Source organism: Rhea pennata, chromosome 1 (assembly GCF_028389875.1).
Source record: "Rhea pennata isolate bPtePen1 chromosome 1, bPtePen1.pri, whole genome shotgun sequence".
NCBI classification, from domain to species: domain Eukaryota; kingdom Metazoa; phylum Chordata; class Aves; order Rheiformes; family Rheidae; genus Rhea; species Rhea pennata.
In genome coordinates this window covers 40,744,270-40,766,555 of record NC_084663.1, presented here as the reverse complement: position 1 = coordinate 40,766,555, position 22,286 = coordinate 40,744,270, and the positions used below count along the sequence as shown (strand labels likewise).

The 22,286-nt window shown below is 37.3% G+C and overlaps 1 protein-coding gene across 1 annotated transcript in view; it reads right to left on the bottom strand.

Annotated features, from left to right (window-relative positions):
• The window catches only part of TRHDE (thyrotropin releasing hormone degrading enzyme), a 214,615-nt gene that overhangs the window by 4,251 nt on the left and 188,078 nt on the right, over positions 1-22,286 (bottom strand). Inside the window, exons 15-18 of the mRNA XM_062584629.1 lie at positions 21,701-21,808; positions 7,340-7,507; positions 6,546-6,686; positions 1,694-1,775 (exon numbers count right to left, since the gene is read on the bottom strand). Coding sequence (XP_062440613.1) covers positions 1,694-1,775; positions 6,546-6,686; positions 7,340-7,507; positions 21,701-21,808 — 499 coding nt within the window. The remainder of the gene's footprint in view (positions 1-1,693; positions 1,776-6,545; positions 6,687-7,339; positions 7,508-21,700; positions 21,809-22,286) is intronic.

The following is a 22,286-nucleotide window of genomic DNA, read 5'->3' as shown; positions in this document are numbered from 1 at the left end:
CTTGATTTCTGAACTCTTGAAATAGGTTCTTTCCCTTATGAGAAAAGTTGGATCTTTTTTCAGCAAACTGAAAAGGCCTTTGCTCTGCTCTTGTGTCTACTCAAATTATAGCACTATAATTTTGATTATTATAGCTTATGGCCCTGGTGTTTTGAATTACTGTCCACTTTAAGTGAAGAGAACAGCAAGGATGATCTGCAAACTAGGTTGTTTGTTATGTTGACTTGTACAAAATGAGTTGGTTTTAGGTACACTTATTGATGACTAGTAAACTCTTATTTCCTAGTGATACCATATCACCTTGTGCATTTAAACACGACTTCCAACAACTCCTTTTTGTGCACAGACTCAAAACTGAACAGCTAGCCCTGCAACTATTTCATTTCCATCACAGTTAAAAAGGTAGAAGGGACCTATCAAAATCAGACTTGGCCTGATCCCTGTACTTTTTGTACTGAAATGCTTACATGGCCAGGTTCTTTTGGAGGAAGTATAAACACGCAACCTGCCAGCATTTCTACAGAGGCGGAAACTGAGAGTATAGTGGGCCTCCTCCTGTGGCTATGATACTCAAAGCTGGCCAACACTGTCCTTCCCAGCTGGGTAGCCTTCAGGAAACCAGCTGTGGCTCTTCCCTAAGTTCCTGAGTCCATTAGACTTGAGTGCAGAAAAATGGTCAGGCACAAACATGAGACTGCAATCAGTTCAATTAATGGTGATTACCTTCTTCTGTGTAAGAACTACTTGATACATGTGGGGTTATATAGAACAGCTGCTATGCAGGACATAACACAACCTCACAATGCCCTCAGCTGGGGTAGGTGTTAAGCTGAAATGATTCTGGCAATCTAGGTAAGAAGTACTCAGCAATTAAAAAATTATTGTGATGTCAATTGGCCAGAATATCAGAGTTAACAGCTTTTGTTGTCCTGAAATACTGCAGGTAAGAGAAGAACAGAAGAAGCACTGGCAGCTTCTCCTACTTTTACAACAGAGGTTTCTTAGGGCTGTTTATTTTCTCTGCAACATAAACTAACATAAGTAGAAAGAGCTCATGTTTCACTTCTCAGCTAACGGAGTCAGGAGACAGGACTAAGCCTACCTACATATCCAGCCCGGGCCTTTACTCTAGGTTGACCGTAAGACTTGTAACCAGGAGTTTTTGTTCAACATCAGAACACTTAAAAATTAGATTCCTAAGTAAAATACATCATATTTAAGACAATTCCAAAACCCTGTTTCAGGCTGAAAGTTCAATTCATCTTACTGGATGAAAAAGAGAAGAAAGATCCACAGTAGTAAGATCCGGTAAGAAGAGAAAAAGAAATGCAAAATTTTAAAGCACTGAGGGAATTCTTGTACTATCCACCTCCTAATACCCCTTGTATCCACGCAGGTATTTTCACAATCAGCTCCTCATCCTTGTACTGCATAGCTGCAGGGTGGCCCTGTGACTCCAGCTGAGCAAACTATAGTTCTCCAACAACCAGCTGTTGCCAGTCCTTTAGTGCTGCTTCAGATCAAGCATAGAGGAACCCTAAGTGACTTATTGTCCCTCTGGACCTGCTGTCATTCTACAGAGAAATTTTTTTAGCTTCCCTGACCTTAGCAGCTGCTGACATCTTTTGATCCTGCCCTGCTCCATGCTTACAACAAAACCAGCTTCATGTACTGAAAATCATTTAAGAATTACCTCCAATAGTTCTTCTTCAGTATTAAGGAATTCCGTGACCCCACTGATAAGCTTGGAATTCATGAACAATGCTTCTCCATACCTTTAAGAGCAAAAGAAAATACATAGAAAGTTAGTGCAAGAGTGAGGTCATCTGAAGATGAGAAAATACTCTCCTATAAGCAAGCAAGAAGACCTGGGATTGGTTCTGGGCATCCAAGAGAATAGCACTGGAATCAGACAATGTTTCATACTGAAAACCTGGACTGAGGTATTTTTTTAGATCTAAGTATTTGTAATTAACTTTTAGTGGGAACCTAGTAAGCAGAATGAGCTTAACTGCAGTCACAGATGAGAGCTCTAATAAAGGAGAGGACCAAACCACATAAATGTCTTACGTTTACAAAATAGCTTTCCATGTAAGGACACCAAGCAGCTCAAAATACAAGCAGCAAAGAAGGAAAGGAGCAACAACTATAGAGAAGTGTTCTGAGGAACCCTTCTAGCTGCATCACTAAAATAAACTTTCTGAAGTCCTGCGCTCTTCTCTGCATTCTGGACACATCCTTCTCATCTACATTACTAATAGCCCTTAGATAAGTGAACTAAATCAAATTCTCTTGTTCCAGTACCTGATAATTAAAATAGGTAATATTGATAAAAGTAATAGTACTAAAAAAAATTCCCTGGGCTGATATAGCATCTTTAAAGAATCAACCTGTCAACGAAGATGTGAAAGCTTGGGCACAGAATACTTAAAGGCAAATATATAGCTGGATAGGATATTCAGCTGACAGCAGCAGTAACATTCTGCAAATACTTGCTTTGAAACTATTCGTTAAAGTCCTGCCATTCCACTTGCTTGTCCAGCAAAGCATCTACACTTCTCACAAAATAGACCAGACTACCCCTGAGTTTTTGTATTTGTTACATGTTGGAATGAGGCACCTGACAAATAGTTATCCTTACATTTGCACATAAATCTGAAATAGTATCTAGCTAATTCTGAACATGAATGTGTTAAAGATAGAGAATCCAGCTCCCTTGTCAGACTTGCATAAGTAATGTCAATAGACTTCACTGAACTTAGGCTTGTCCATCGGAAGAATTCAGTTTGCAAATTGCTTTTATAACCTGATTTAGAGGATGAATTCAAAATTAAAATAGAAATGAACTAGCACATCTATTGCTTTCTGTTCTGCTTCTTTTAGTCTAGTATTAAGTTAATTACCCTTAAATGCTTAGGTACTGTAAGCCAGACAGTCCTTTAGAAAGAGAAAGGGAAAGAAAGTGAAAGAGAAGAGAAAGAGAAGGGAGGAGAGGGAGATGAAGTGGGAGAGAAAAAAGAAGGATGGTAAGTGCTGTTTTTTGAAAAGTTTCTGTTTTAGGGGAAATGTATACTATGCTGCTTGCTAGCTGGAGGTTTTCTGCACGGAACCACTGCTAGAAGCATTGCAAATCCTTCTCCTTGACCACTAATAACTGAATTATTCATGGGTATTTCAGCAAACACATCTCTTTTTCCAAAACTTCAGCCACACTGACATATACAGACTTCCAGAGGCAAATGCCTCCTATGGGAAGTATGTATTTCATGGTCTTTTAAGCACGTTTAGGCTTTCTAACAAAGTCCTTTACTGTTACATTCTCAGCTTAGCCTCATAATTGACCGCTTGGAAAATTGGAAGCTCCTCTTGATGGGGTCTTTTGAGAAGGTTATCAATCCACTTTATAGAAGCGACCCTATGAAAACCATTGCAAGGATTTTATTTTTCTTGCAGCCTATACCGTATCCACAGTGTGAACAAGAAATAGAAAAATTCTTTCCACTGAAAACTGTGCCTTCATGAATACTTGTGCTGGTTACTACCCATTACACTTATATGGTAAAAAACTAGCCACTAATAGCAATTTCTACATGGGCTCTACTGGTAAAAATTCTGGTAAAGCTATCTCACAAAATGGTATTTTGCAAGGGCTGAAATATAAATAGACACCTGTGAGAAAGTGTCTGCTCTTGCAAATATCAATCTTCCCACTCTTCATAGAAAAGACAACGGCATTGTAGAAACAAACTCTTAAATGCTTTGGCTCCCTGGAAACTTCCTAAAAGTCATGGACTCAGCACTTGCTCCTTCTGTTCTGGCAATCTAAACTAACTTCCAGTGTCTCACGTTGCCAAAGGCTTTGCACTTGTGTGAAGTAAATGAGTAAATCTGGCAGCATATGAGAAGGGAGGAATTCTTACTGGCACCTGCCAATTATACACACACACATGCAGGAGCACACACAATCAGAATGATTTAGGAGCCCAAGTCCTGCATGCTCAGGTAACAGGAATTCAAATATAGCATTTTCCTTTTTTTTTTTTTTTTTTTTTTTTTTCAGGATTTCTTAAATGTTAGCAGTCGTAGTCCCACTGATTTCTAATGAAAAATTTGTTAGACACCTTAGTTTCTAAGTCATTTTTTAAATATGCTGATATGGATATAAGTGATTTTGAAGATTTTATAATTATCCATATCTGCTGAGCACACTGTAATACTGTAAAGTGCTAACAGTATTTTATTGTCATTGCTCTAACTTTTCGACATGCAATATTTTCAAGTAAGAGGAAATAACATTAAAATTTTAATTACTCTCAGCTATTTTGCATTACTGTCTCAAATACCAACATCCTTCAAAATTTTACAAAATATTACATTTTAAACAAAATTAAATGATGATGTATAATTGTAGAAAAAATATACTTGAACCATAATTCTGCAATAAAGTTAGTATTTTAAAAATGTACTAGTGTGACAAGTTTAACAGTGTGACAGAAGCTTAATTTTGTATTCTATCATGTCAGTGTTTCACTGAATATTTTAAGGGGAAATGCATTAGACTAATTGCACCCTCTAACACAGTCCCTCTAACAAGTTTTAATCTGTAATTACAAAAATGAAGTTATTTTCAATATACATCAGTTATCTAAATCTAGTATTAATAAATTCATTCTATTGCATTGAATCTATTGATGATCACTAGGACTCTCCTGGATGTTCCTTTCAAAAAAATACATAAGATAAATACCAACTGCTATAATCCTTTTGATGTCTCTGACTTGTATTGGACAAGGTATAGACAGTATAAATCTTGTGTTGGGTGAAAAGACAGTAATGTTACTATTTTCCCTTAAAAAAAGACAGTAACAGGTACCCCATTTCCATGAAGCCTTGCTGATCATTAGGAAATCAGATAACACAGTGATGTATATGAAGTGAATAAAATAACACCCAAATTTTAAGTGAAGTTAACCCATTTTAAAATAAAACATGCAAAAAAAAAAAGGGATATGATGCAGTTTTCTAAATCTTACTCATTTTTTTACACTGCCTAAACTTGTCCACATCTAAAATCACAGGTGTCATCTAGGTGGTCAGGCACACATACATGTTGAGAAGATAGGACAGTATCTTTTGTGCATGCACCTGTAGCAATACAGATTTTGATGGATTTATACCTAAATTCTGTACAAATCCCCTAAGGAACCTGAAAAATTGCCTGCTATCCTGAACGCAACTGATTTCATTGGGTTGGGTAATGGGTCTGCCAACTACTTTCTGAACAGAAGTCCAGTTCTTAAGATGATCATACCAGAAGCAGAGGATTTTTGGTTTTTAAACTTTTCAGAACTCTTACAGCTTTTTGGAAATTGCTTTTGAAAAGTATGCTCCTGCAATATAAACTTCCAAAACTAAATTTCAGCTCAAACCTATTTTCCTAGCTGAACTTCTTCTAAAACCTAGTAAGCTATAAAGTATTATCCACAGCAGGAATAACAAACTTTTTCAATTTTTAGGGACATTGTGCAGACAGATGCTGAGCTTCCTTGGTTCTTCTTTTGAAGTGGTGACACCAATAGTAAGTTTGTACTTCTGACATGAGGATTTAGTTACTTAGATCTGGCATATTAAATATACTGTTTTAAACATTCTGTGGTATCCTACACAGCCTCCTGTGAATCCAGAAGCGAAGGGATCTCTGATATGTTCTCTGGCATATCTGCCAATGCCGTGAGGGTAGCTTGGCTTCGCTGAGGTGTCCAAAGCTCTTGAACACCAGTGTTTAAGAACCTGAATCTCACCTGAGTCATGGTCCCTTCTCATCTCTCACTATCAGATGACTTGCTGTAAAATCTCTCATACCCTCAGGCTGTCCCTAAAGAACTAAAAAGCTTATCATTCATTGAATTAAAATCAAAATCTTCATCAAAAAGGATTTTAAAAGTGTTCAGTGGGCTTCTCAATACAAGCATGTAACATATTCTAAGAGGACACAGGTAGATATACGAACAACACAATCTCCTTCATGCTCATCTGTATTTGATTCAAAACACTGCCCCTCTGTTATCTGAAACTCAGAAGGAAAAAAGATGACACTATATGAGCACGAGAAATCCTTTTGAAAACTGAGATATTTCAAAAAGTGTTTTTTTAACAGTTCAACTAACATGCTTATAAAGAAGTTTTTTTCTCTCAGATCTATAATTAGCAAAATTCCTTTGGGAACTGCCTTTTTTTTTTTTTAGTTTATGTAAAAGTAGGATTGCAACAATTGACTTGTAGACAGAATTCATTATCCCAAATGCAAACACAATATAATAATACATATACAAATAGATGATGACCAGGAGATAGATGTTTCTATGTATGTATGTATGTGGGAATCTATGAATAAATGTATTTATGATTCATATTTATGTATTTCATGTTTAGAGATGTATCCCTATCTACGGATGAAAAGAATATCCCTTGATGAGATTCAGGAACTGCTGTATAAAATACTTACGAGAACAACATCAAACAAAATTTTTAATTTTTATCATTACCTGGCATTTAATATTTTCCATTTTTCTCTGAAAAACTTCCAAGCAAGATCCCTTCCATGTGGATTTCGAGCTACGTGGATTATCACATCAATTGCATCCTGATCCAGGACCACTTCTGAGTTGAGAGATAAATTCAAAAGCCTGGTGGGAAAACAAGGGCAAAGTATTTATTTTCTCCTGCTTCATCACATACTCTAACAATAGCACATCTAAAGACTCTCAGAAAAAAAAAAAAAAAAAAAAAAAAAAGGAAAGAAAAGAAAATATTGTCAAATGGTGTAAGTCTCTAAGAGAATTTACGGTTTACTTCTATGATTCCTAAGATCAGACCAATTTCCAAATCAGAAGTCTTGAGTTTTGCTATTGAATTCTGGTATTTTTAGAAGACAGTCAGCACAACTGAAGGGATGTAAAAGCTTTTCAATAAAAGCCAGATTGAGACTTCTATGTACATTTTAAAAAATCAATAACAAGACTGGTCTGTTCAATATGTTTATATAAAGGGTATATTAATACAAACAAGTAACAGCAATTATTTAAGGTTTCAAACAAGTAACAGCAATTAAGATTTCAAACATTTCCAATGAACATAGGACAATTAGGAAGTGAAATGACATGAAAATGTGTTCATTTTCATATGTCTTAATGCAAAAATATAAGATAGTTTAAATAGAAAGCAAAGTTGTGTTTTAAAATCAAAATTCTTTCATATAGACCAAAGATTAATCAATAATCTGTAAAAACTGACCTGATTATCAGTAACTGTCATACATAAATAAATAATATTTTTCTACCTGTTAAGCAAATTTCTGTCATCACTGCAAGTTAAGGCTTCTAATAATATTTTCTTCTCAGATACTGCTGTGATAGAATGAAACTTCATCCAAATGAACTCCCATACATCTTCATCCATCAATGAAACTCCTGTACAGTAGACAATGTCTCTCACATTAAGTGGGATTCTAAAAAAGAAATCAGCAGGAACAAGCATTGCATTAAATAAGCATCCTCTTGATACTGGAAATGAAGGAGAAACATCATTACTTTTAGGAGATTACAAAACTAAAGGCAGTGGTAACCACTTTTGGCTGAAATACACTTCAATATATTACCTCTTTACTTGCACCTTCCCAGCCCTCCTGATGGATTTTCTGATAGCATAATACATGTCTGGCATTTCTTTCATAACCCCGTCACAGTGAGTGTCAGAAGAGTGTAAACTGTGGTCTATTTCATCAATACAGAATGTACCACATAACCTGCAGGACACTTTCACAAACTCTCCAAATTAGCATGGGATCCTATCACTCTCCTTCTGGGCTCTAAGCCAAATCTCCTCCTCCTGTCCTTAGTATTGAGGTCTTAGAATGGGAGCTGAACAGCCAGAACTCCTCCTCGCCTGCATTATAAAGCACTATCTTCATACAGTAACCTGCAGGTAAGGAAGAATGTGCTCAGAAAATACTACTTAAAATCAGTATGTTCAGGACTTAGATCTGTTCACTTATTCGACATACAAGTATAAAGTCAGAGATAACTATCGGATTGTTTTGGATGAGGAGCTCAAACAATATAAACTCAGATTACAAATAAATGAACCTCTTGAAGCTGAATTTAGACCTGGTATAGGATATGCATTCCTTTATGAAGAGATCTGAGTTGGGCTTTCAATTTTCTATCCTACTTACATTTCTAATACAAATACTACAAGCTGAAACATCTTCCAGTGAAGAATATTTCTACTGTTAAGCCTAGACATTTCTCAGAGAGAAATATGTTTCTGACTTGCAAAAAAAAAAAAAAAATCCTCCTTTTTGCCAGTAAAAATTGCAGCAAAACAGTTATGAACAGCTGGGTGGAAACACCTCACTTCAAATACAAGATCTGTTTAAAAAATCTGTAAATAGATTCGGCTATTGTCAGTGTCTGGTCAGTAATACAGTGGGACAAAGAATAAAATTGCCTCTAAAATTGAGTATCAAATCTTACACTATACAAAATGAAAAAGTTGCACCAAGATTTTCATTCTAAGACTTCCACCAAAGTCCTATACAAGAGACCAGATTACACCAGTCAAGAACCAAAAAGGCTCTTTTGCGCTCATCTGTTTGCCTTTCACTGAAACATTTTTCTTCCCCTGAAACATTTTTGTTGTTGTTCTCTATTCAGCGGTGAGTGTTTTTGTAAAAAACTTCAGCTGATCCCTTTGGCCATTTTTCAGTCCCTGGGAAATGAAACCAGTATGGCTTTTTAGCATTTCAAAGATTTGGTAATTCATCAGTACTTCAGGAGGAAGCAGGCAAGACAGGAAACTACATATTGATAACTGTGAAGGGATAAAAACTGTTGTTGCCTCTAAGGGGTCCCAACAGCTGTGATGTTTTTATGAGGTGAAGCATAAAAAGCAATTTTCGTAGCTAAACAAAAGCAAAACTGTAAGAAAAAAAATCACCCCTCCTCCTCCTCCTCCTGGCCAAAGACCTTTGGAGGATTCACACCTACTACTTTTTTGTTATACTTTTTCTGAGTACTGAAGTACTAAAATAGTCCTGAGGTTACCTTTATTCATATTCCCTGGCTAGTGTAGTCATCAACTCACAGGTTGTATCTGCAGGTTAGTTGCAGCCACAAGAAATACCTCTGCTTCCTGAAAAATTTACAGCACAGGCCTGTGCTAACCGAACCACACAGGGCAGTCCTGATTTGTGCTGGGATATCTTGCATTTGATGCAGGAAAACACGAACATTTATTCAGGAGTAAACTCTCCAAAGTAGAAATGAAAGGGTAGGCAAGAAACCTATAACCCATTCTGAAACTAGTAGGAACATAAAACTTTTAACAACGCTCAGCCCACACCAGCAATACTGTCTTCGGAAGCAACGCTGTACGTGCAGTGCCACAAACTGCTACCATCTAGCCAGGCTAGACTGGTGCGTGCGATGCAAATCCTAGACTGGTTCAAGATCTTGCTGTTCCTCTCCTCCCAGCACCGAATCACTGTGTGAGCACACCCCCGTCCCTAGCTATGGTACGCAATCAGCTATCACCACAATCACACAACGTATGCAACTTCTACATGTCACTGCCATGTAGCCGCAACCTCCAAAAAGTGCTGGTTCAACACTTCTTTCCTCTTGATTCTTTTTTTCCATTTTCCTGGACTTTTTCCCTTTGATGTTCTGATGTCCTAATAAATTTGGCTTGCACTGAAAGAAGTTAGTAAGTCTCCTAAGACTTATCCAGGAACAACTGGTCTTGGCCTTTGTCTGGTCTATGCAGCTGCTTCTGCGGTCCCTACAAAACAGTTATGCTACGACCAAGGAATCTGGAAAATTCTTAAAGCTGACCAGATTAAAAGAAATTATGTTTAAACATATACAGGTAGTGAAGAAGTAATCACTTTCACCAACCCTTCCAGACTACTGTGTTTTGATTCCCAAAATGTGAGTTATCATTAGTGAAATCTGAAGTTGGGTGACATTTTCAGAACTATCCAAGTGAGTTAGGTGCTGAATTTCCATTTCACCGTAACAGGATTTTCACCTGTTTTTCAAAAAGTGCATGCAAAAGGAAATTGCATACAAGTGAGTCTACTAGAGAAAATTAAGATTACATTTTTAAACACAAGAATTCAAGAAATACTAAAATTGATGGAGCAGATACTTAGCTGTTATGTTTGTGCTGGCATTTATTAGTTGAGAATGAGGCTCTCAGTTTTCTAAATAGCTGCAACTTTATCAAAACCTTGGGTTAGCAGTCTCAGTAATATGCATGTGCAGCCGTACACACATATATTGCATGCAACACAGAAGTGATATTAATTATCATTGTTTCTTGATTTACACTCTCTTGTTTATTTGTTCTTAAAGCACAACTTCTAGGCTGGCTCTACGCAGCTTCTTTGCCGTTTGTTCGCTTTAATTTTGGATTTAATAAACCGACAACGACCATAAGGACGCACACCAAATTACAAGAGGGTAGGGGATACTATCCTGACCATGGGACCAAATGACTGGTTGTCCCAAATCTATTTTATCCTATGATATTTGGGTATGTAGAAGAACTGAACCCATTCAAGCCTTATTTCTGTGACAGAAAGACTCTGTATCGTGACACACAAATACTAAATCATTTTTAAAAGTATATGTAGTTCTTGCTGAGCTTTGCTGGCAGAAATAATTTCTTTGGTTTACTGCAAGAGATGCAACTCAGCCAATAGACACTTCAAGCAACCATAAGGCACCTGGAAAAGGTAATCCTCTGTTGTCTCATTAATTCAAGTAGGAATTGTCTGCTGGAAGGATTGTCACTCCGTGTTTGGGTACAGCAAACAACACAGGTAAACTTGAGGTGTATATCCAATCTCAGCAGAAGACAATATTCCTCACTTGTGAGATAAACATTTTGGAAAGCTACAGTAAAATACATTAATTGAATAGGCTTTCCCAGCTACTCCACCATTTACATTCTGCGTGCCAACACTAGTGGTTTTAGCAGCAGTGCAGTCAGTAATTGCAGGATCATCTGCACACTCTGTGAAGGAAGGAGGACTTAAGAGACTGATGGCATTGATCACATGCCCACAGCCTAGATGTCACTATGCTTTTTGCTAATGAAACTCTATTGCTACCCAATCTGTAACAGTACACTCGCAGTGCTGCAGCAGATCTATTCAAAATCATCCAATCAAGCGCTCTAGGGAAGATTTTAGATCTCTATGTATAAGCTAAGTCATTAGGATAACATGGGGGGGGGGGAATCCACAAACAAAAACATCAAATCAAATATGGACTTTAAAAGCCTTTGCTTCAGAAACTACAAAACCTACGGCTATGAAAAGCTACAAATTACTCCTATGAGAGGCTTGTAATCAGGACTGTAGACACGGGGTTCCTTATTGTGGAAATTAAAATTGTTTATGAAAATGTGAATATCCCCAAAGTCATTTCTCTTTAACTACCGCCTCAACAGAGAACCTTCTAATTGAGTTTTCTCCCTTTGTGGAGATTTTTGCTTTCTCTCCTCTTCAGTTATTATGGACCTGTATTTCATCGTTATCTAAACACGGGAAACCTCTGGTCTATAGATTTTTTAGTTTTACAGCTTCATGGAAAATGTTCTATAACTGTAGTTACATGGCACTAGATCAGCATGTGCAATGTTCACCTCCTACATTAATTGAATCAGGTGGACAAAATTAAGTATTGTTTTCTGTGCTGCTTAGGTAGTAACACTATAGAATGTATTCCCTTGTTACACAAAACCTCATCTGGGCTTCAAGGCTGCTCTTATTTCTAAACTACTAATATGATTGATGGATACTTCAGAAGAATATAGACAAAAATTAACTTTTCAAAGCATCACTTTAAATAGCTTTTATTTGAATACTTATATAATTTATTTAACTTTTTTTTTGCTTAAGAGATATGATGGTGAGGATGAAATATGTGGCCAGCATAGATCATGTTTAAAAATTAAACACTTTGGAAAAAAAGTTAAAAATTAAACAGCTAGAAAAAAATAATTAAAATCATGCTGTGCCTTTACAGAGTTTTTTTTTCCAGCGTGAATAATAAAGCGCTACAATGAGCTAAGAATAATCTTCTAAGTTATAATTAATTGGTACATACTTGCTCCTATTTAAAGTATGTTCTAACAATTGGAGATACATTTATAAAATTGGACCATAATTATTTATCTTCTGGGCAAATTGCGTTCTAATTTTTTTCAGTGTAATTGCACACAGTTTTTTGAGTAAGTGACAAATCTCAATAGCATTTAGGGCAATATTTGACAAATAAAATTAATCAGAAATATTATTCTTTACTTTTGCAACTATTTAATACATAGCTTAGGCCTGTTTTTCTTGATAACTATATTTATATCCTTGTTTAGTAGGTTGCAAAGCTCAGGTAAGAAATAACAATTAAATACTGACTCACGTGGATCAATGAATTGGCATTTTGTTGGCAGATATGTAGTGCAGAGTCTGTTATGAGTAACAGCAAAGCACAGCTTATTTTCTAAGGCAGCAACCCCAAAGCCTGTACTTCCATCTGCATTACAAAATCAAGGAGCTGCACTGCCTGCTCCACTGCTCACACACCACAGGGGAATGTCCTCTCCCACAGAACATGCGTGGCCAGAAGACAGAAAAGTAAAGCAAAGAGCTGTGATGGGCTTGATTATTTAGGTGCCTGTCACCCATTTAATTCATGGGACACTAAGTGAGGATCTGGCTACCCAGAATGTCTGCAACAGGGCTCTGTACAGAACCCACGTCTCCTGATTCCCAGTCCCGTGGTTCGGAGCAGGTATCTTAGGGATCTGACTGAGGCAGATGATAGAGAACGTATCATCCCTCAACTGATGGTTACTGCTCCTGTCCCCCCCTGCAGCAGATATGCTATAACTGAGCATGCAGCTACTCCTAGCACATTGCAGTTCAAACTAAAATAGTTTAAGCCTTTCGCAGCTTAGGTTTTACTTGGCTCTGGAGTAGAAGGCAGCTACCTTCACAAGAAAACACCAACCCATACTTTTTTTAAACTATGTTTGACTCCCTCAAAATAAATTTCCTGCTGAACATTGCTAGCTATTCAACACTGACTTCAGTGTCTCAACAGTGAGTTAAACACTTCTTTGTGAGACTTATCTTTGAGTAGATACTTCTTTTTTTGTCCTTTCTGGAAACTTTTTGCAATAAAAATATGGTCCTCTCTATCCAGTTGTCTGAAAAGTTGTGGAGAGCTTTGCAGAAGCTGAAGAGGAAAAATTGGAGAAGAACCTAGCAAACTTCTAAAGATTTCAAATTAATTACTGTTAAATCTTAGTTGCTAGATATAGGGTCATTTTATCACGATCACTGATAAAAGTCAGAAGGTAAAATGCTACCTTGAACAGTCATCCATAAAGCCCTGCTTTGTTTTTCAGTTACAGGATGAAATCCTCTCTCTTTCAGACATACTTCCCAGATCCTTCTCAGAGCACTAACTCCTTGATTAACTCATGCACTCAATGGTCCTTTCTTTCTCCTTAAACAGTTTTATTGACTTGAGTGCAAGATTCTACTCAAATGTTGTAACAACCTATTAATTAGTTAAATCACTTCAGCAACATTGGCTGACTCTAGCTGGCAAAACTCCAGTAACATTCCAAAACAGATGAATAGCTATGCCTGAATATTTTTCTTTTCAGTAATTAAAACCTATAGGGGCTGAGAACACAGAAGAAGGGATCCATTTGATTGTTTTACATTTACCACACATTCATGTTTGAAAAAAAAATAAAAATAACTCATTTTTTCATGTTTGCTGCTAATACTGCTATTTCCAAAAATAGCTGGTGGGCAAAAACCTCACCAAACAAAACTAGCAAATAACAACAATAATTAACCTGTTGGCCACATTCCCACAAATACTTACGTAGGTGGTTAAACATAAATGCATTTATAAGGTGCTGCAAGACTGTAGCACTAGCGTGCACATGTGAAACAAAACAGCAAAATTTCACAAATCAACAGAGAGAGAGAGAAAAAAAAGGAGAAGGAAAAGGAAAAGAAACCACTTTGTTTGGAAAAGTGTTTGATATTTTATAACTTAAGGCAGACTTAATTGAAATGTATATCAATTAATGACCGGTAACGTGTGTTCTTTACCATTCCCTCAGACCTATGGATAGTTTCATTTATAGACATGTAACAGCCACTCCTGCAGCACAACTTATTCTTCTGGTGGCATTTCCACTGAGTAGTTAAAGGTCTAGCCAAGAATACACACTGACAATTTAGGCAGGTGAAGTAACATGAATCCTTTGTCCCTTGAAGAGTAAATAGTTTTTCTGCACAGCAAGTGTGGGAATTTAATATTCTCAGATTAGGCTTGTTGGTTACTGCTGTCTTTGTTCAAATTACCTGATGGAAGCCTTTTGTCTTCATCGCTTACACCACTCTTATGACTGAAAAAGAATTAACCAGTGTGCCTAGAAGTCACAGCAATGTTTAAAAAAAGCCACTGGAAATGCCCATACCTCCATAATTACACTTAAAAAGATATCAAATGAGATAAGTAAGTCGTAAGATGCTATCTTCCAAGATCTACACTTCAGTTTTTTTAATAATCAAAAGTGCTTCATCTGTAATGCAAAAAGACACACAGATGTGTTCTGACTTGAAACTCACAGATAGAAGAGGCAAATTCAAGGCATATTCTCCTTTCAAAGATCTCTGGCCCCATTTCAGCACTCCAACTGAGCAACTCTAATGACTGGAGACCAGAACAGATTCAAAACATCAGGATTTGCATTCAGGATTGGTTGACAGTCTCACTCACAAAGAGAGAAAAATGCAAACTTCCTCAATGCTCAGGCTACAGTCCATTGCAGTGCTGCAATCTGCACCACACTTTAAACATCATCTACCCTTCTGAACCTTGCTTTGATTGGCAAAGCAAAAAAGAAAGCCCATGCCTTTCTCTCTGTTGGTTCTCGAATGCACTCGGAAAGTGGGCACTGAAAGTACACTCAGAATTGCAAAGCAGAAAAAAAATATTAAATAGAGGCTGAGTACTGAACTCTCCTGTCAAGCAGCAGGGTAAGCTCAGCTCTGTTTATAAAGATTATCAGACTGTTCCCAAAGAGTAGCAGACTGTTACTAACAAAAAAGAAAATGTTACTTCAAAGAGAGTCAGTGTAGCAGACGCAAGGAAAAGAGATTTTCAGGCATGGGAATGAACCCAGAATTTATCCATGTTTATTGTTATAAAATATTGGATCCTCTTGCTTGTCTCCTTCAGAGATAATTGCAACATATTTTAAATAAATGAGACTAACCAGAGCTCTCATGACAGACAAACAATAGTGTAAACAGTAAAATCTACACTAAATCCCTGGTGATGCAAAGCCCAGATCAATCACATGCCTTTACTAGAAGTTTTCTAGGGGTATTAAGGGAATTCCAGGCAATTAATTAAAGTTATCTCTTTATACTTAAAAGACAGCAACCAATAAATAGGCAAGGTTTCCCTTCTAAAAAAGACAAAATAGGAGTGAACTGTAGTGGCTATGAATAGCTAAGGGCCTTCCAACGGGTTCAGTAGCATCTTAGAGAAACATCAACATGTAATCATGCCTGATGCGGTACCATCATTTCCCACTGCTCATTAATGCCCATTAAGTGAAGAATAGCATCAGTGCAGCACTACTAACACAACTAGCATACAAACACTTCTTCATCTGCTGAAGGCAAAATCAGCAGCTCAGCTCAAAACAGTGCTCTCACATGCTCACACAAACCTGTATAACCTTGCCATCAGAAATATGTGGCAACCTGTAGCTGATGGATGGTAACGATAGCTAGAAGAAAATCACACCTGCAACACGCAGAGTACTTTGTAAAACATGCTCGTTGTGTCCATGGCACAAGTTATGCTTTGAGCCATCACAGTGCACATTGACATGTCCATACATTGTTACGACAGCTCATGTCAGGAGTTTCCAGATTGCAGCTCTCCATACATTCAGAACTGAACCTTAGGAATGCACATTTACTCTGCCTATCCAAAGTAAAAACTCTGAAAATGCTAATCCTCTTAAAAATGTGTTCTTCTTTCAGAATAGATACACAGTGAAGGTTAAAGGGGTTAACAAGGCTGATTCTCAAGCTCACGAAGGCATTGTATGGTAATTATGTTAATTTTTTAGGCTGAACCACAATGCTGCTATATCTAAGGAGCGTGAATAATATATTTCTTCACACATGAAAGAGCTTCACAGGGATGAGCCCAGTTAAATGAAGGTAGAAGCAAACATCTTTATTTTCCGCCAACTGTAGCTTCTCTTGTACAGCATTCTGCTGTAGATGAATACCAGTAACTTTATATTTTCAGTTTACAAGGGAAATTTCAATGGGGTTATATGTTATATATTTGTATTCTTCTAAACATAAGCATGGAAGTTTCAAGGGTTTCCACTGCTCCAATACAAAAGTGACAGGTCTCCCAATTTAACAGAGCAAGGAAGTTTGCCTTGATACCAAGTCATAGGTTGAAGCAGACTTCGAAGTAAACTGTGGTTCAACCACTTAAAAACACCAAAATGATTTAAATTCCATGATTAAAAACATAGTAAGCCCTACCTTGAAGGCTGTTTTCAGACTGTCAGTTGAGAGAAATAATATCTATTTTTTTAATAATTACAAGGATTAAAATATGATACCAACTCCTAGACCAGAACAATCAGATGTTTCCTATTCCTAGAACTCATTAGGTGATGTTACTTGTTTGTTTTGTGCCTCATAGACCAAAACTTCTTTTCCAGAGTTATGTTCCTTGTTTTAGTACCATGTTCTGCCCTGAAAAGCAGCAGTGAGCAATATTGCCTTAAAGCCCTTTACATACTAAGTAATCTTGATATTTCAGGCACACATGAAGCTGAAATCTCCCCCTTACCAAGGTAACTTTTCTATGAAATGTCACTTTGCAAAAAAGTGTGAGGGAGAGGAAGACAGAAAGTGACTCTCTGTACCCTGGAGATGAATACAGTCAACTGAACACAGGAGATGGAGGTTTAAAGCCATGCCTCAAGGGTTAATTACGTACATTAGAGAATCATTAAATAAAAACCACAGGCAATCTTAGAAACCAGGGTTTGCACTCAAGCCTCCCTCTCTCAGATGAATGCTCTCATCTTTGAGTTAGACAGTCGTATTCTTTCTCTTGCTAATAAAATAAATCCTAGTGGCAGAGCTTCAAGGAGAGGAGGAAAGTGTATTGCATTGTCTTAATGCTGTCCCAAACATCTTACAGATAGATGGTCAAGGTGGTCTTCTCTGAGATGCCAGATGTGAAGCTGAAGAATTAGACTGAAGATCTAACAGTCTCAGTTACTGCATCAATCACAGAACTATTGTTTAAAAGGGGGTTGAGCAGCAGCTTCACTGCCAGCTGTTTTTCAAAAGAAAAGGAGCAAGCCTTTTTCTGCTTTACTGACACTTTTGAAAGGCATCTTTTGAAAAGACCCCTATCTCTAAGATTGCCATTCATATATTTGCGTGACACAGGTGTCTTCCTAGGTACAGTGCTGGCCAGAATAAACGTCTCACCCTCACTGTCTCCTGTTCAGAGGCCCTTCGCTCAGCTTGCTGGCTGCTCACAGACTCCCAGATCTCCTTGTAGGAAGCCTAACTCCACGCATCTGACTCTGCTCTGTAAGCCAGGCATCTAAAAATGAGGCATTGCAACGTCTAAGTCGCTTTAGAGATTCAAGCCTTTGAGCCTCTTGGGAAAAATAAAAACTTTCCGCTTTACTGCATGAAGGGTAATTTTGCAGATCTGTGTATGTTTCTTTACTAATCTTTACTAATCCCATAAGAAAATCTACGATGATACAGTTGGAAATCTAATGGGATTTTTCAAATACTGCTGGAAAAACAAAGAGGACCTCTGGCTTTGTGCTATGAATGACCACTATTTTGCTTGGTGAGCAGTGGCAAATTATTTGCACAGTAAAGAACATGTAATTACAAAGTACAAACAGTAACTGATTATTATGATTATTTCAATCCCCTGGAGTGAAGAATACATAGTAATTAATTTTTGGACCTATCATACTAAATATAATTACTAGGAACCACAGCAACTGTAGGCATATGCTGGTAAAACAGGGGAGATGTTACTGCATTTGTTTATTATCTAACACTTCATCTCCAATTAAATGCTACAAGTAAAGTACAAAAATAATTCAAAAGAACTTCTAAGGATCCACAGACTTACTAAAAACATGGTTAAAAGTGATGAATTTTAGCATTCCTACAGTATTATTAATTGGCCATTTTGCGCTATGTTCTTTCTAACTTTGAATGCATTAATTGCCAGGGAATCAACAGCCTCCTTTCTATGAGTTACTGCCTGTGCATTTATGTGGTATTATTTTACTAAAATCCTAATTTTGTATTGATTTGGATCTTGGGGCACAAGTCCAACTCCAAAGCCTCATTTTGGTCTCTACTGCTTTGAAGAATTCGTCAGCCTCCCAAAACACACTGTTTATGAATTAGTTCATTGCATGAACCACCTCATCTTCCAGAAAAAAAAGCTTTCTGGGAAAGAGGGGTGGGAAGGTTACAAGTTTGTCTTTATTTTTACTCTCATAGTCAAACTCAAATTGTGCCTGTTTGCAAAAAATATATCATGAACTTGAAAATAGCCTAAGCTTCCTTTTCGCACAAAACTTCACTGAATTTTCTCATCAGAGGCAGTAACACCTAATTCCCAGGAAGAACACTAAGAAGATCATCCACAAACATTGCAGATCTCAGCTATTTCCTGAAGGACTAGAATCACATAAGCAGAGATACTCCTTTTCCTTTGACTGTCTCTGCGTTCTGTGGAACTCTATCTTAATTCTGACTGCTTGAGCCCATCAACCTCAGGCTTTCTGGGACACCCTAGGCAACACCTTTGGTCTGTTTCATAAGAAGGCAAGGCATCTATGAGCACTTTCATGGGTAATTTTCAGCAGCTACAACTTGACTCGTTGACAAGAAGTGGAAGAGTCACAGACACATATATTTTCTGCAACTGTCACCAGCTTTTTCCTCAGCAAGTGTTGTCAGAGAAGGCTGGAAAAAGACCAACAACATGAGTTTTCCCTTGTGATGAAACAAGCATTGAGGGATTCCTGAGGATTCTGTGGTGTTAGTTTGCAGCAAATTCAAGAAAAGCTGTTAAGGGCACCAAACTGAGAAAAAACCCTCTTACTGCTCGATAAGAGTGCAGAGTGGCACCAGTTGGATGTGTTCTCTGCTACCTTGCACTAATCTGCTTGTCCTTTGCACTTGAGTTAGTTATTGTCTCTGAAGTGCTAAATGAGGGAGAAGCAGGGTTCAAACATCAAGTTAATTAAATTCTAATTATAGAATCATCATCGTCATTTTCTTGGTAGAAAAGAAAGGAAAATAGATCCAGCTTTATTTTCAGGTTTCAATGTGAGTTGGTTTAAACTGACTGAAGGCAATACAGGATCCCTTTGACTTAGCAGGAATCTGAAGTTTCATAAATGAGCAAACTGATGGACCCCTGCAATTGCTGCTACTGTGAAACATAGGCTGATTTTATGTCTTCCAAGCTGCTAGAACATTTCTCTGCTATTATTAGTAGCCTTTGCAATATCTTTTCCATACAAGTAGATATGAAGTCAGACTGCTACTATTTTAGTTGCATTCAATATATGAGACTGCTCTGAGAACAGCAATTGGTAATTTCTGGGGTGGAGAACAGAACTAATCCTATAATCTTACAAAATAAATAAAAACACAGCTCTGGCTTCTTTGGAAGCTGTACCCTTATTTATCAGCTTACTGTCAATCTGAACTCTGTAATTACACTATTTGTTGTGGCTATTTTTCAGATCTGTGCAGTTCCTTTGGAGAAATGCACTGCTTTAACTTAGTAGCTGTTCTCTTCCTCTGCCCTGCTGTGAGGCCTTTATCATAATACTCATCATATGCGGCAGCCACAATCTCATGCTCCCTAGAATGGCCCCATAGAAAGGCTAAGATGAATCTTCAGATGGCTCCTTAAATTTATTCCTTCCCTCTCTTGCTATTGTTAGTAAAGTAATAATTTTTTTTTTCCTGATGCCGCCTTCTTCAGTCCTGTCAGAAGGGATGAAGACAAAGGATAGGAGAAAGCTTTGCAGTGACAGCTTTTTAACATTGAATAATCTACCGCTGTGCATGTTAATAGATGATACTAGGTTTGATTAACTAATTTTGCAAATGAATATCTAAGTAAATTACTTTTGCTGATTGTTTCCAACGATTCTTTCTCTGTAATTTCCTCTTTGGATAGTTATATACTGATTGTTGCAGCTGACAATAACAATTCATAAAGAATCATGGGGTGTATATTTACATAGTAAATATATCTGGCATTACTTTACACAGAAAAGCCCCCTCCACCTCCTCCTTTCCCATTTAAAGTCACAGTTTCAGGATTTTTTTTCTTTTTAAGCGACAAAGTCACAGAGGTCTGTAATTTTCAGTGTCATTTCATAGCTGGTTTTGAAAGATAGACGGGTACTCAGTAAGTGAGTTTGTCTTTAAGGGATTTTCAAAGTTTGCAAAGTCAGACATATACTTTAATTGCTACAAAAGCACCTGATTGGCTGACGTATCTTTGAAAAATCCTAAAGTATCTGAACATCTGTAAAGATCTGACACTCTTGCAGACCTAATAAAGAATTGGGCCTAAAAACTTCAATCTTCTCCTCTTTTTTTGTTTTTATGGAAGTCAAATATTTTCCTTTAAACTAAAATATTGGGCGATGTATTTATGCAAATACTTCTATGCTGCCTTCCACAATGATCAGAAGGCACATCATTCTTCTCAAGAGGTTGTGGTCTTAACCTGTAGCGTGTACCTATCATCTACAGACAACTACATACTAAAGTACTTGTATATTTAATAATTTAATTCTTAGTTACCTGCAGTTAGAATTTAAGCTTCATTCACTATCCATAGCCTTTGTTCCTTTGCCTCAATCAAATAACCCTGTGTTTGGACAACTTACTTAACTTATATATCTGGTGTCAAATCACTGCAGTGCCCGCAGTGGTCAACATGTTAGTTACTGCCTTCTCTGAAAGACTATGTTAAATTTCTGAGTCTTCCTGAATCACGTTTTAATTCCAAGGCTTTACCTTCAAGTACTAATAAAATATCCTCCAACTACATTATTTGGTCTCCTTTCTTGCTTCTCAATCCTTCTCTCTCTCTAATCTTTTACTTCTTTTACCATTTAGCACCGTCTGCTGTCTTGCTGAGATGAAGGTTCTGCATTTGTCTACAAATGCAGTGTTTTTTTCTTTTCTTCTTTCTTTTTTAACAGCCCTCTCTAAAACCCAGCTTCATTCCCTTTAGCATATAATTATTTTTCTTCAGTGTGGGCAGAGGCTACATTAGTTTCCCCTCTATCCCCTCATACACACAAACTCAAATAATTAATTCTGAAACTCCACAAACGTTTTTAGAGAGGAGCTGGTAACCTCCGCCATTCTGCAAAACTGGGCTCTAGGAGAGGTGAAGAGGGAAGAGCACTCCAACTCTGTTACCTTTGAGTTGGAGAAAAAAGAAGTGTCCATTATTTTTTCACTTACCGATTTCTATTGCTAGAAATCCAATCCGAGATTAATGTCGCAGCCTGCTGGTGACAGTGTTTGTTACCAAAGCTGCAGGCCAACATGATGACTTCACGACGCAATTCTCTGCCCAAATTAAAGACAGCAATAAGGCTGCATTAATAAATGTGTTTGAATGTTTACAAAAGCCATTTCTTAGAAGATAATGGGAGCAGCTTATAGTTAGACAACGTACATCACAAATAATTCAGCTATATGGATTTCAATGTCAACTAAGTGCCTTCAGCAGCTGCAACATCTCAAAACAAGTCATGGGCCAAAATCAGCCCTCATTTACATTTATGCACACTTCCTGCTTCTGCAGTCACATGCATGCAAGCTCTTAAATATCTAGTGCAGTCAAACATTAAATTAAGGCTTAATAAATCATTTCTTGTTTGTAAAATTCAAGAAAGAGGTCACAGCATCTTGCTGCTTTCGCTCACGCCCAGTCAGGAAAAACAAAAGGAAGACAGCATTGTATCACATGCTGAAGATCACACCAAATTTTAGAAGAATGCTTTATTATAACTAGATCATGCAAAAAAAAAAAGGATGAAATATA